The sequence below is a fragment of the Musa acuminata genome, chromosome BXJ3-8 (genome assembly GCF_036884655.1).
Source record: "Musa acuminata AAA Group cultivar baxijiao chromosome BXJ3-8, Cavendish_Baxijiao_AAA, whole genome shotgun sequence".
In the NCBI taxonomy this organism is placed as follows: Eukaryota; Viridiplantae; Streptophyta; class Magnoliopsida; order Zingiberales; family Musaceae; genus Musa; species Musa acuminata.
The window spans coordinates 5,651,969-5,667,594 of NC_088356.1; the positions used below are offsets into that span (position 1 = coordinate 5,651,969).

Genomic DNA, 15,626 nt, shown 5'->3' on the forward strand with positions numbered 1-15,626 from the left:
CATTTTTGATAAATAAATCTCCTTCCAAGTTGAGGTGGAACATCTGTTAGAATATTTCCATGACTAATTAATGGGGAAAGTAGGTACTATTCCTCTTTTGTGTGAAGGATTTCTAGCTTAGTTTATCACTCATCCGATATCATACTGGGTCTTAGAATTTACTGTCAGCCACCATGTTCCATCATAGAAACTAATCTGAAGCATTAAGTAACATAAAACAAATATAACACTATTGATTTTATGGAGATAAAATTTATTCATGGAGTTTGCATAAGTTTATTGTATGACACTCCCAATCGATTGTAAGTTCATTGCACTAAGAAAAAGGGAATAGGTGAAGCTCACTTATAGTCGTCAAAGCAGTTTTACTAAGAGAATTCTCCTACTAATCATGATTAAAAAAAGCAAGCTAGCTTTAAGAACAATTTTGAGCTTCAACATGTGAGGGCCCACAAATTATTGGCAATCAATATGCTCTGAAATAATATTAGCTCTTTTACGATACTTATCCGCTAATAAAAGCAAAGAAGGACTAGCTAGTGGCCCTTTTAGCTTTTAGTGATCCCCTTAATATAGTTTCTGGATGGAGAACAAACTGTATCTCTTTTTCATAAGTTCTGTATGACTGCCACATATTGGATATCTTTTTCTTGTATATAGTTTGCATCGAGTTGCAGTTTTAATTTATGGGATGACGGTTTTTGCAAATTGTCTAATCCTGAATGCTGTAAGGAAGATGGTGTAAGTAAAAATGTTGCACAGTAATTCTTGTCAGTAACAATCGATGGATGCAAGTTGGACTGGAGTATCTATACAATCAGGAAAGAGAATGTACTGTATTCTACTCTCTGTGGTAAAATGGCTCCACCTAAATTCCTCACCGCACATAAATGCCGTTCATCGCAGCACTAAAAGTGCATATTTCCTCAATCTCCAGCATACATTTCAGCTAAATCAGAGAGAACTGAGATCACTAGAAGTTTGAAGAAGAATTGTCGTTATACCTGCGCGAAGGCCGCCGCTGCAAGATCGGCATCAAATCGGTACAAGAAACCCTAAGATAAAAGGGGACGGGACGATGCGCGGCCAGGAGAAGAGTTAGAGAGAGATGAGATGAGAGGGAGCGGTGAGAGATCGGGGAAGGCTGGGATGGATCCTTGGAGTAATCGGAAACATAGACTGAATCGATCCTCTTGGACTTTCGGTGGCGGTGGAGTTTAAAGAACCGCAAGTGTGGTGGCGGGAGTTTTTATTCTTTGTATTATTTGGTTTATCTTCCTTAAAAAGACCCTATTTTTATATTTTAAATATTACGAGGATTTTGAACAGTATCCCAATACAATATTATATCTAAAGCTCAAATCCTCATCCAACCTAACTCCGATAAAAATCTTCTTTATAAAAATTATATATTGTAAAAGTCATAATTTATAGATATTTCATTGCAACGTTAATTGACTGTTTATATTTTTATTGATGCTAATCTGTGATGGATATTAATACCCATCAATTTCAATGGACTTCAAGCCTCCAAAGAATTCTTAAAATATTTCAGTTTCTATCCAGATCGAAGTATGCCATGAGTTAGAAGAAAAAAAGGAAATAGAGTTCTTAAAGGAAAGAGAAGAAAACGATAGATTACAATAATCAAAGGAAATAATGACGACATTTCAGGTATTTAATTTTTTATATTTTTAATTTAAATTAACTACAGCAACTATGATTATCAAAAAATCAGATTGACTTCTCACCGAGATAGTCACAAAATTACCATTAATTTCGACCTCATATGTCATGTCTTTCAACCATGAGAATATCGAAAACTCATGTCTAATAAACTGAACAAGAAATAAATTAATAAACATCAACATATAGAATAAAAATGAACCATCTCCTTAATTTTTGCCATACACAGAGGAGCACAATGTCAACTAATAAAGATAAATTTTGGATGGAAAGCAATGCTGTACAGATTTGGACAACTAGTTCTGTTAGATTTTTGAAGGCCCCCTGTTGGGCTTCACCTAACTTCTAGGAAATAAAATGCAATCAAGATGTACATGGAACCATAATGCATGTAAAATATCTCCACAAATAATAATGGAGAGAAGGTAGCGATACGTTTGATTCTTGTCTCATGCTACTAGTGGTTCTTGAGGTGAGGAAAACGTCCAAGAATGTGCTCTGGCATGAAATCATGTCGAGTAAGAATCCCTGCAACTGGAGACCCCTGCAAGCCAAAAAGATTCAGATGTCAGTGAAAGACATCGGCATGAAGGATGTCTAGTTTATAATTATTGAGTTCAATTGTCTGATGTAAATATGATGCGTCAAAGTGCATAAGCAGTTCTAACAGATGAGAGGAAAGAATACTCACCCCTGGAGACTTTGGCACAACACACAGGTGCCTAAGTCCGAGCTCTCTGAAAAGAACTGCAGCCTTTGCCAGAGACATCGTCTCTTTCACTGTGTATGGTGATCTATTGACAATTGGGTGGAGGTCTACATACATTTCCATCTCTGCGTCATCAATATCTAATTCTTCCAGCTTCACACCCTTTCCAGATCCTGCCTTAGCAAAGTCAAATGGATCAAATCTCCGCAAAACATCTGCTGCACCAGTTGACACTCTCTCCTTTGTAAATCCCTTTCCCTTGAGCAGCACAAGCAGATGTGACTTTAATGCAAGACCACACAACTCTCGTGCATCAGAGAAAGGTGGTTCATTAACTACAGGAAATCCATTATGACGTGTCCATTTTAAAGCATGAACTATATTTCCCACCTTTTCAACCCCAGCAAGGGTGATGAGTGGGCCTGACACCACGTCGCCGGCCTTCAAGTTCCTCATGTAAGGCTCAGCATGAGCCTCCATGAAAGGGAAACCTTTCAACTTCACCATTTGATCATAGACCCCTTTGTTGAAGCAATCAGCAACAGTTTTAGATATGAGGAGAACAAGCATTACGAAGGGGAGGATCATAAGATCGTTGGTGAGCTCAAGAAGTATAACGCAAACTGAGACTGTCATTCTCATAGTTCCACCAAGAAAAGAAGCTGCACCAAGGAGGGCAAAGAGACCTTCATCTAGTTTAGAGATAGGACCAAGAAGAGTCCCCACCAGTCGACCATAGGAGGCTCCAGCCAATATGACTGGGATGAAGAGGCCAGAAGGGATTGCAATGCCGTAAGTAACAATGCCAAGACAATAAACTCCCGCGAAAAAGATGATGAGAGTGGAAATATGGAACTCATTGTTAGTGCCACCACTGAAAAGGTTACGGATGGCATCATCGTTGGTGTTGAGAAAGAGGGAAGCAAGGTCATTGTAGTGGTTTGGTGGACACAGGAAGTTCTTGTAGTTGCCTGAGCGACCAATGGTTGGGCACTGATCCAAGATATCTGGAGGACATGGCGTGCATTTGACCAGCCAAGGAAGTCCATATGAGCAGCAAGAAGTCAAGAGTGAGATAGCCACTGCGTGAAGGATCTTAAATGGAACTCCTCTCCTGCAATAGATTAGAGTGAAACGAAGCAGTTGTAAGGAAACATTAACTCAATAAGCATCCAAACCACTATAAAAGAGAGGGTCAACAAGAAAGCAGTGCTCGGAGCGTACTCATTGATGATGCTATATTTGCGAAGTGTCTTGTCTATAAGAAAGTTGTATAGACTTCCCAAAACACCACCAATGACTCCAAGAAGAACTACTGCTATCAGATCTGGTGTTCCATAGGCACTAATGTTCGAGCTGAGGTCAAACATTATCAATCCTCCTTTCCCAAAGAGCCCACAGTTTCCACTGCGGCAGAAATATACGAAGGTTCTCAAGACCACAGCAACTACAGCTGTCGTGAAAAATGTCCTCCAAAGCAGAGCACTTCGCCACCTAGAGAACACAAGAACAACCACATTTCAGAACAACCCAAGCATATATGTAATAGTTGATGCCATGCTGTACTTTGAATTTATGACTGCCGTGATGTGTTTGTAAGCTCTCCCTCATATGAACTACATTGAGAATCTTTCTCAAATATGGACATTGAAACATCTATACCACTTGGCTTTTAACAATTCTGAAGAATGAAATATGGTTAGAAGATACCAGGATGCTGCTTCCTCGTAAGCAAAGAGGACCCCACCCAAGGGGGCTCTGAAGGCAGCTGCCACGCCTGCAGCCGCTCCACAGGTTATCAGATCTCGACGATCCCGATCGTTCTTGAAGTATCTGAGCCATGTCCATGTCAGGTGGTACTTGCGTGATCCACCCTGACCAAGTAGGGATGCTATGCATGCCCCAGTATGTACCATAGGCCCTTCCTTACCCAACACAAATCCAGCAGAGACACCACATATGGAGCCAAATATCTGCAGATTGACAATTTAAACATTATGCAGGCATTCATGCTGAAATAACAAAGAATTATCAGTTGCTCATTTATTATTTATATAACAGGTTGTATCATAACTTTCCAATATCTTTATGACAAAATTGGTCATTTCAAAAGCACTTTTCTAGCTGCTTAAAGTTCTGCTTTTAAAGCAATCCATGTATCATAACATAGACAGAGAGGGATACATCTTTTTAATTGCATGAAGTTCGTAATATAACATTCTTAAGAGATGCACAGTACCCATCTATCATTCCTCTAACTTGTCTATACAATTGTTCATATTGATTCAGGATATGATAAAGACTATATTGTTCACGTAGTCAGCCTACTTATAAACATTTCTTTTAACAAAACAATTTACAGGATGGTTGGGGAAATTCGTATTCACACAAACTCTCCTCTGTTCAAACAAAGAATTTACATTTTCCTCATTCTCAGTCACTATATACACACATTTAAATTATTAATTTTATATATCTCACAGAGGGAAAATGGTTCTACTGCTTAAATACTCAATTCAGTCCATAGAACAGTTTGAGAAAATATAGGCTCTAAGAAAACTTACTCAGAATGTGATTCGATACAGATTACAAAGACATCTACCAGACCTTTATGTTCAGATACCTAAGCTGGCGGGACAAGAATCTACGGTTATGATTTTGGTTATTCTGAATTCCACTTAAAGCACCTACAAGAGTGAATAAAAATTTGTTATTTGTTTTGACCAATTTTTACTCGATGAATTTGGCATCAAAGCGAGCAAATTTTAAGAATGGAAGCAAATGTAATATCCACACTGGAAATGGTGAGTTCATGGTTTTTTTTTCTAATGGTGAAGACAGGATTCAATCCCAAGTTCTTGCTATCAAGAGTCAAGATCCTTATCGGGTAATCTAGCCGACATCCTCAATGAGCCAAGAACTTGCTTGGTGGCTACAATAGTGTGTTAATAATAAATTGAATCTCGAATTATATTGCAGATTTATGTGGAAATAGGGTTGATCGATGGAACACTTAGAATTCCAGGGTAATAAGTAACATTCTGTTGTTACTGAATTCCCTAATTGTAACTACATGTAGAATGAGAAACTAAAGAATATTAGTTTAGGACTTACCTTTACAAACAGTGTGCTAGGAGCCAGAATTGGATGAGCATCAATGCCATTTAGGTAAGCTTTCACTTCGGGTATGCCAGATCCAGCTGCTGCAGGAGCAAGATAAGCACATAAGGCAGAGGCAGCTGCTGCCAGACTTGCATTACAGCCAGCAAACACAGCAAATGCTTCATGATACCTGCATTCGAACCAGATAAAGATCACTTGAAATTGTTTCTACAGAAGTATCAGAAAACATTGAATATGTTTTGGTGTACTGCAATTTTGCAGGCATGGGAACCATTTCCCGGGAGTTAAGAGTATTTTCTAAATATCTCCTATGTAATCATTCAACTGTAGTCTCAATTATCAGAAAGAATATACTAAAAGAAGTTCTAAATTCACTCTCAAGCATTGTATGATATGATTAAACCAACTTTCCCAACAAGCTAGAACATTGGCCTTAATAATCCTTCAAGCTTTCTACTTGTAATATGGCCCAAACTGTCTGCTAAAACATTGCTTTCTTGTGCTATATTAATCCCCAATTTGACCTCCTAAGAATGTTTTACAGCCTCTCATATTTAAATGCATCAGCCATCATGACTTTGCTCTGTCAAAGTGACTGCAATAGGTGGTAAACCTTACCTGTGCTTGAGCATGAGATTACTTGTCAGCAACCACTTAAATCCAGCTATGTTCTCAACAGCAAGGTTGTTGAAGAATCCAACTAGCCCAGTAGCCAAGCCTATAAGAAGTGCGAAGGTCCATTTGAGAAGTACATATTGAAATATCTGTTCCTTTTTCCTTGATCTCCAGTCTTCTTTATATATGTCATTCTCCACAACCCTGAAGAAAGTAGAGCTAAGTATGACTGATATAATACTCATCTTTTTCTTTCCGAGAATAATATAACCTGCTCGGGAACTGTACAATAATTGAAATAAATAAAATTATCATAATTCTCAAAGGTATATATTAAACGTTCATGAAATGATTTCAAACCAGGATTCAGCTTGAAGGCTACAAACAATTTGATTCTAAAATTTAAGGAGTATATCATTGAAACCTAGAAACAGCCTTGAACTCCCACTGGCCCTACGGTAGGGGTATTGTTATCATGCTGAAAAGACCAGTATATGCAATAGAATCCATCTTTCCTTATTGTCAATAAGGTTCAACTGTAAGTCTCGCTTTCTACTGCGATTGCAGACAAAGCAATTTCCTCTATAATGTGAACTTATGCTTATGAAAAGAATCATCTCATACTGAAAAATATATTAAATTTCAAAATCTCTGCGCGCGTCCTCCGCTTAAGAGTACCGTGTAGTTAAAAGCATTTGGAAGCAGATAGGAAAAGGAGCAGTGAGCGAGAGAGAAGCCCTTACTCGTAGTCCAAGCTCTCGATGGGGCAGACGTTGGCGCCGACGACGGCGAGCTGCGACGTGGTATTCCCGATCTGCCAACGGAGCAGGGGATCCCTTATGCCCATCTCCTCGTCGTCGAAGAAGCTCGACGCGTTACTCTCCATATCCCTCGGCGCCACCCCGCCCACGCTGCTCTCCACTTCCTCGTCGCTCTCCCTGTGATCCATCTCTCTCCTTGCTATCGTCAACCTCGCCCGACCTGTTACGTAATAACAAAACCAAGGTCCAATTTACATCTTATCATCGCTCATCTGCAAAACCGTTTTGATACCCTGCAATCGTAAACAGCTTGGTGACGGCAGCAGATGGTGATCATCGCCAGATCAGCACCGTCTATTGATGATGAGATGGACGGCGACGTTGCTCCGAATTCGGTGGTCCATAGCCTGACAACGACTTCTTGTTACCCGATAACGAACCCGGGAAAGGGACCCACTATCCGTTGACAAGACGGGTCGATGACTAACGGCAAGAGGCGCGTCCGGTTGCAGATAGAAACATAATATTGTTCGAGGAAACGAAATAATAATAATAATAACAACAACAACAACAAAATATCAAGAAAATTAATTCTTTCTTTTATATCGATTTATTAGTTAATTAAGGTTTCCATTACAGATATAGTGAAAGTGTTTATAAACTATCGATGATAATAATGGAAGGAGGGTGAGAATATAAACTATGAGTGATAAAAATGGGAGGATGAGAATATACTTATCCAGCATACCTGTCTTACTTGTATATCCATTGTTACTTATCCCCTACCTAAGTCCCTCACCCAAACATAAATTCCCAAGCAACGCAGAATTTGTAGTGTTAGAAAAGACTCGATTGGAGAAGAATATGGAATCAAGCAAGCACAAGCGAATCATCAGAAGGGATAAAAGTTCTAAGTTCCAAACATCAACAGCACTGCTGCATCGACGAACACATCTGAAACCCTAGTGTTAATTAACACTAAGTTACTTCCTCTAATAGTATGTCTTGTGTGGTAGATCCCGCACAATGGCTTTCTGTTCGTCTGTGAGGAACGAGAGGGAATGGCGACGGAAGCCCTTCTCCTGCCCCGATCCAAGCACTATCATATACTCATTTATGATGCATGCTTCAACCTTAAAGTCTATGTTTCCGATACGAAGCAAGCGTTCGAAAAAGGAAGCATTCAACCCGAAGCAAAACAGTAGGGGGAAAGAAATCGCACGAGGATCCACTCGATCGCTCTCGGATCACAAGAAAAGACGCTAAAAGACAGACATTAGGAGCCTCGAACATTGCGCGACGATTACCTCGAAGCGGATCAAACGCGATCGGTCGATAGAGGACGCCGGAGATCAAGATCTAATATTGGCCCTCCTCGCAGTTCCTTTCCCGCGAGGTAGAAACCGAGCGGGCTCGGCGAAGGAAGACACGGCGGTAACGCTTTAAATAGCTTGATCACGTTTTAATATTTTCGATGCGTGGACGTCCGATCTTGATCAGACGGTCAATGATTTACGGTTGATTTAAAATAATTTGCTCAGTGTTTTCTGTGGGTTTCTTGCAGGTGTTAATTGCATTCCTTTTGTGGTTGATCGAGACATGGAAGCTATATACTGTCGATCTGTCAGATCATGAGGCAGAAAGAATTTGACCATATAGACAATATCATGGAAAGAATTTTGACTTCGGAAACTAAAATAAATATTTTTCTTTGATATTTAAATTCCTAAAAATTTCTTTCTTCTTTTTTCATTTTATGATGCATGTTCGATTAGATAAAGAATGGGACCATTCAGCAGTAGGGAAGGAAGTAATTTAATGCTATTATTAATTTTGATATAAATACTTTAATCATATGATTTATGTTAATTAAATTAATATATTAGTTTTATCTATGAGTCGACTCATGACGATTGGTACCAACATATAGTTTTCCTAATTCAACGATAATAATTAATCAATAAGGTAATTAATTAACTACTAATATTGATTGGCTATTGTAACTCATGTCGATGAAAATTGTTAGAATGATAAAATTTGAAGATATCGACTAGTTTAGTTGGTAAAAATCTTGATAATTTATCGTAAAGTTCTAAGCTTGAATTTTTTTTATCATTTATTCTTTATAAAAAAATAAATATGGCACTTAGTTGACTAAGAGGATTTGCATAGCTGAACAATGATATGATGCCAACTAAGTCCATCTAGTTAGCTTTCAAATCTGATCACCATGACATGTATATGGAATATATTCTTACCTAAGTAAGAACATATACCAATAATTTAAATCAATATATCATGACTCGCATGGCTTAAGTCATTATGCATAAATGTCACACTCATCATATAAGTCCCACATCATATAATATAATGAATGAAAATAGATGGGTTAATTGGGTGTTAGTCGATAATAATAAGGACTAATCAAGATATTACAATTTCTCCATTTAATATTTTCGTTAATACTAAATTAAACCTTAATATAGTGCATATGAGCTATAGTCCGATGATAGCTTTGTATGTAAATGGAGTCATTAGGCTAGTTATCAAAATATCCAGATTAAAGTTGACATGAATACACACATCGAACTAAGTTAATTAATTTCTAATATAAACTAATTGGAATATTACATTAGTCCTTATAATAAAAATTAAAAGTTTTCAAAATAATTAAAATAATTTTATAATAAAATTAACATTAACGTTCTTTTTTACTTTTTAAGCTTAAATACTTTAATTATATGATTTAATTAGTGAATTGAATCCATCAAGAGTCTAATTTCTAGCTTTTTCCATTTGATCAATTGAATTCCAGCTTATCTATTATTTGGTATTTCTCCACTGTTATATTTTTATTCAGGTGATTTTTCTGAAAAATATTTATATTTTATATTTTTTCAAAAGATACTTCCCATTTACTTTTTCTCAAACAATAAATACTATTAATTTAAAAATATCTAAAATATCTTTCAAAAGTTTTTTAAATCAAAATTTTAGCTTTTTTAAAATCAATTTTCATCTATTATATTTTTATTAATATATTAAAAATATTGATACTAAAAATACTATAAGTGTCATCATATTATGTGGTTATCATTAACATAGACTATTACAATAGTCAGTTTGGTTAAGGTTATCAGTCTATTTAAATTATTTAATAGTATTTTTTAATAAGATTTACAATGTCTTTATTGTAATGACCAAAACACTATAACAAATAATTTATATTATTATAAATACCTATTTAAATCCTCATATAAATATTAAATAGTTTTCAGTGTATTTTGATCCTATTTGATTCGTTAATAATGTTTTAAAATATATTTTAAAATACTTTTATTATGATGATTAAAACATTATAACAGAAGAAAAAAATTAAAAAATAAATTAAATATATCTTAAATTTAAACTATTATTGAGTAAAAGAAAAAAAAAGAGGTATCGATTCGAAAATATATAAAATATAAATATTTTTAAGAAAAATCGCTCGTTTTATTTTATCTCCATAAAAGAAAAGTGAGGAAAACTGGTCGTCATCTCGTTCGAAGCGGCGACCTCCGTTGCCTCTGTCGCACCGTCGATTCACACCTGTGAAGAGTTCCCACTCTCAACCAATGTAGGTGAACCCCACGGCGGCCCCCACCAATAGCAATTTGAAATGAAGGCTTTAAGTACGTGAAGTCACAGGTGGATGTCGATACGCATCTTCCTCTCTTTCCTCGATGACTGACACCTCTGCTGACACCAAGTACCAACCAATGGAGTGGACCCCGGGGCTACCGCAAATAAAGGATCGCTAGGAAGTCGGGTACGCCGCGAATAGGTGTGTGTCGGTACGGCTCTCATTCTCTTTCTTGGACGATTCGCGTGAGAGGACCGTTTCGCCTCGTCCTTTGGTGCTGGAGACGGAGACCAAAGACGGCATCTTTTCCTTGCGTCCACGCGCTAATCTCGCGTAGGCTATATATGTTCCTTCGCTTCCTCGCCTCGCTTCGGTTCGTTCGTGGTTCGGTAGGTGTCGCAGCGAGGGGAACCCTAGAGAAGGGAGGGGCACAGCCGGTGGATCGTTCCGGGAGTGAGTTTCGTTCACCCGATCTCTGTTTGGCTTGCGATTCCGGCCGCATTCCTTGTCCTCTGGCTTTTCTCGTGTGGAGAGGTTGGGAAAATAGTTCGGTCTTTTTGGGACGAATCGAGAGCTCAATCTGGAGGTGGTGGTCGATATTTGCTGGAGTTTCGGGATCTAAGGTTGCTGAATTGCCTTTGGATTACCTTGTCAGCTTTTGAGTTTTAATCCATTGTTCTGTCTCGTGAATCCTCGGGAAGATCAGGTCTTTTGGCGGGCGTTGGAGGGTGCAGGCCATTCGTTGGTGCTGCCTGTGACAGGCCTAAAGGCATTGAGAAGTTTCCGGTGGTTTAGGCGATCATTTCATTCTCTTGTTGGGTCTTCATATTTTACATGATCGATAGCTATTTGGAAAGGTGTAGCAGTTCGAAGGGTATCTTGATTAGGGTGCTGAATCTCGATTGCTAGTCGATTAGAGGCCTCTGAGGGCCCGTAATTTTGGGGCGCAAACCTAAACTTGGAAGATGTGGAAGACGAGGGGTAAAACAGATGAAGAGGAGGTGGATTACTTCCATTCAACCCCAATAAAGCGCTGGTCGATCGGGCTGGTGAAATTTGTGTCTTTTCTGGTTACGCTAATGGCAGGGGTTGTGTTGGGCCTGTCCTTGAGCACCAACTTTTCTCGGTACTACAACTTACAGACCGAGCTTTTCTTCCCTAGGACAATGTACATGGCAAATTGTGACAAGGACTGTTTGAGCATGAAGAGCTTTCTAGGGCCGACACATTTGATGCACGGTATGACTGATGAGGAGCTCTTTTGGCGGGCATCGTTGGTACCCAAGATGGAAGAGTATCCATTCGAGAGGGTACCCAAGGTGGCCTTCTTGTTCTTGACAAGAGGACCTTTACCATTCAAGCCGCTTTGGGAGAGGTTCTTTATGGGCCACAAAGGGTTATATTCGATATACATTCACTCGATTCCAGATTATAAGCTCAATGTCACGGAGGATTCTGTGTTTTACAGTCGGCAGATCCCGAGCGAGGTAAGATTAGCAATTCTATCCACATTTCAGATACTTTTGTCTCTGCTCATCCTCACTGGATTGGTCACACAATGGCATGCATTCTCTTTAACTATCTCATATATGATGTTAGATTTGTTAGATGCAGGCAACTCACAAATAGTAAAGGGTAAATCCTTTTCGAGAGCCATGTTATAGGTTATTTTTCATTACAAAGAATGGTGTTTTTCATATTGAAGCAATTGTCAAATGAATCAGCATCAGTTCCATTGCGCTGATGAACTGCGTTTCTGCAGGAGGTTTTTTGGGGATCTATAACATTGGTTGATGCTGAGAAGCGTCTCTTGGCGAATGCTTTGCTGGATTTCTCCAATGAACGCTTTGTTCTGCTCTCCGAAAGCTGCGTACCGGTGTATAATTTTCCCTCCGTCTATGAGTACCTCATTAACTCGGCCCACAGCTTTGTCGAGTCCTATGATGAGGATTCACCACAAGGTCGTGGTCGATACAGTCAGAACATGGCTCCAGAGATCCAGGAATATCAATGGATGAAAGGCTCGGAGTGGTTTGAGCTCAACCGAGAGTTGGCAGTAAATATAGTGGCGGATTACAAGTACTACTCCATCTTCAGGAAATACTGCAAGCCTTCATGCTATCCTGATGAGCACTACATCCCGACTTACTTGAACATGTTCCATGGGGCTTTGAATGCAAACCGTAGTGTGACATGGGTCGACTGGTCGAGGGGAGGGCCTCATCCGGCAAGATACGGTGATCCAAATATTACGGTGGGTTTCATCCAGGCTATAAGAAATAATGCGACATTCTGCATGTACAACTCGAGGCCAACACCCATTTGCTTTCTCTTTGCAAGAAAATTTGCTCCTAGTGCCTTGGTACCCCTTCTCGACATGGCGTCGACAGTAATGGGCTTCTGATGTCTCCTTTCTTGTTGGCTATCGACGCTCCATGACATTCTTGCCTTCTCTAAGATTGGATTCAAGGAGGGCTTATGCATGTGATGGCAATGTATACTGAAACTCTGCGGCCTTTCTGAGTGTCTCAGAGAAAGCCATCAGCTGGACTCGTTTCCTTATCCATCCTCTTTTTCTTCCTGAGGTTTTGATAATAGTTCTCTACATGGACTTGTTCAGATACTGATTCTGTGAATACCAATTCATCATTGATATTTCATTTTTTATTTCGGTTGTGCAAGTAGTTTTAGAAGTCATTTATTGGCAATGGTTTAAATTATTATCAGATTACTAGAAACAGGTCATTTAGTTGGTGATGAAATCATGAAGCAGGACATGGTTTGATGGCAATATAATTTTCATATCCAGTATTTACAACATACACAGCAAATTTTGGCTCACCAGAGATATAGATAATGTTGGTAGTCAGAATACAGTTGAAGTTTTCTATTGGGAATGATATGTTTCTGCTAATCTGGATCTTAATAGTGTAATAAGGTATGTTTCAGAGGATGTGACTGGAGCAATTTTATATTTCTTCTGACATAGAATCTGTGCTTTGTTAAGTTAGAGAATATTGACTGCATCCACTATGCCATAATTGATGCAGAACTAATTCACATATCATATGCTTTGTGGGTAGGGACTTGAAATCATAGACAGACCAACTTGGACCAGTTTAACTACTTTTCAATCCAGTTGAAAGTTTCAGCCGATCACAGTCTGGTTAGTAGAAGACATCAAAGAATCAGATTTGCAATTTACTTTTAGTTTCTGATTATGAAGTCAATGACCAGATTGTTTGTTTGAATATTTTAATTTATTTATGAAAGAATTAGTTAGACAAAGTCACAACTCATTTCACAAGTCAAATTATAAAGAATTATTTTGGATAGACTTAGTGATTAGGAATTGAGTCACCAGATGTAATTGGATTACACACTTCAAGCTTCAGTCTTACACAGCTGAGTTTAGGTCACTGTCAATGTTAGATGATATCCTCCACTGTTTCAGAATTATTTTAGATAATTACATATATATTTTAAAAATATATATATAAGTAAAAAATATATATGATGAATTAAAAAAAACCTCGTAACTTTAAAAATCTTTGACAGAGCATTCTAATTTTTAAAAATATTCAGATAATATATTTTTAAATGATTATCCTAGGTCTTTCGCTCCATCGACCACCCTCCTCCATCATGTGGCCAATGCCCTTTAATCCGACGAGAGTATAGGGGCGATGGATATAACGGAGATAGGGATAAAATAATTTTTTCACATAATCACATGTACTCAATGCTATATAAAAATTTTTAAAAAATTTTAAACTAAAAACATTTTTTTTTGGAAATTTAGACAAATACAAATATTTTGAGAAACGTGGTCGGCAGGATTCGAACCTGCGCGGGCAGAACCCACATGATTTCTAGTCATGCCCGATAACCACTCCGGCACGACCACTCGTTGATTTAAGTTAATTATCATTTCTTTATTGACTTTTATTAAATACGGTCAACATATATATATACATATATATACATATACATACATATACATATATATACATATACACATATATACATATACACATATATATATATATATACACACTTAAATGGCCAAATTGCTGTCTTCGTAATAGACCACAAACTGCCTCGTAACTCTCCTGCCACCATGGCAGCCATGCTTCGCGGCCCTTCCTATTCTCGTCACTTCCATTCCATCGCCAAAAGGCAGCACAACGGACTTGGCCACTGCTCTCTCCTTCACTAGCTGGCCATATGACGCGGCGGCTCTTCTTCCTTGGAACAGGTTGCTCACCACCACCACCGAGCCACGGGGGTTCACGTCGATGGCCGAGACCAGCTCCCTGCAGTGCTCCAGCCTGTGATCGACGACGGCGAAGTCCACGCTCTCGAGCTGCCTGATCGATTCCAGCGGCTCCCCGCGCTTGCACTCCACCACGTCTGCCAGGTCGAGGCTCTCGATTTGTCTCCTCAGTGCCTCGAGGTGGGCCTGCTCGTGGCGCACGCAGACGACCCGGCCTCCGGTCTGCCGAGCGGCCGCCGCCAGCGCGAGGATGGCCGGTGACATGCCGCCGGATTCGATGTCCACCATCGACCGCGCCTGGTTGCCCGCCGCGAGGGCGGATATGTACTCCATGCACTCGGGTTCGACGATCTTGGAGGATCTTGTGGCGCCCTCCTCCGAGTAGTAGTCCTTACACTGCAATGCACATAATGTTTAGTAACAGTAGTACTAGTAGTAGTAGCAGCAGTAATTGTAGAGATAGAGGGCTCACCAGCTGAAGGGTATGCATGTAAGCTTTCATGGCATCCAAAGGCGACCAGAAACCCATGGAAGCAGCAGATTGCAGGAGACAAATTCCAGAGAGAGATGATGGTCATACGGATCAGTGTCAATAGGCTCTTTATAGCCATACAAGAGACCGATGGCTTGCATGTGAACCCAATGTCCGGTTTGGGAAATATCTCTCACGGTTGAGAGAGAAAGAGACAAAGACCATCACCGTCGCCTAAGTGGAGGAGGAGGCCGACACTTGGAGGCCGGGGCTGTGGAAGGAGGACACCTGGGTGGCGCTGTGCGGCTGCGCATGTGAGCGCAGGGGGCTGATAGCGAGATTACACGCTCTCCCTGCCGCAG

At 39.4% G+C, this 15,626-nt stretch overlaps 3 protein-coding genes and 1 non-coding gene across 4 annotated transcripts; 1 reads left to right on the forward strand and 3 right to left on the reverse strand.

Moving 5' to 3' along the window:
• Nucleotides 1–2,030: 2,030 nt before the first annotated feature.
• LOC135644835 (chloride channel protein CLC-c-like) lies at nt 2,031–7,082 on the reverse strand. The gene is made up of 7 exons (XM_065162756.1): nt 6,877–7,082; nt 6,137–6,337; nt 5,510–5,687; nt 4,106–4,368; nt 3,620–3,889; nt 2,378–3,509; nt 2,031–2,230 (listed from the first exon to the last, which is right to left on the reverse strand). Exons 1-7 carry the CDS (start codon nt 7,080–7,082, stop codon nt 2,144–2,146), a joined length of 2,337 nt encoding a protein of 778 aa, XP_065018828.1. The 3' UTR covers nt 2,031–2,143.
• Nucleotides 7,083–10,879: 3,797 nt separating this feature from the next.
• On the forward strand, nt 10,880–13,183 carry LOC135645458 (glycosyltransferase BC10-like). Its single transcript, XM_065163851.1, has 2 exons — nt 10,880–12,003; nt 12,279–13,183. The coding sequence occupies exons 1-2, from the start codon at nt 11,482–11,484 to the stop codon at nt 12,918–12,920; spliced, it is 1,164 nt and encodes a 387-aa protein (XP_065019923.1). The 5' UTR covers nt 10,880–11,481; the 3' UTR covers nt 12,921–13,183.
• Nucleotides 13,184–14,341: 1,158 nt separating this feature from the next.
• Nucleotides 14,342–14,423, reverse strand: TRNAS-AGA (transfer RNA serine (anticodon AGA)). The gene has a single exon. It is a non-coding gene; the product is annotated as a tRNA-Ser (tRNA).
• LOC103994282 (uncharacterized) lies at nt 14,424–15,400 on the reverse strand. Its single transcript, XM_009414611.3, has 2 exons — nt 15,265–15,400; nt 14,424–15,188 (listed from the first exon to the last, which is right to left on the reverse strand). Exons 1-2 carry the CDS (start codon nt 15,319–15,321, stop codon nt 14,574–14,576), a joined length of 672 nt encoding a protein of 223 aa, XP_009412886.2. The 5' UTR covers nt 15,322–15,400; the 3' UTR covers nt 14,424–14,573.
• Nucleotides 15,401–15,626: the final 226 nt, after the last annotated feature.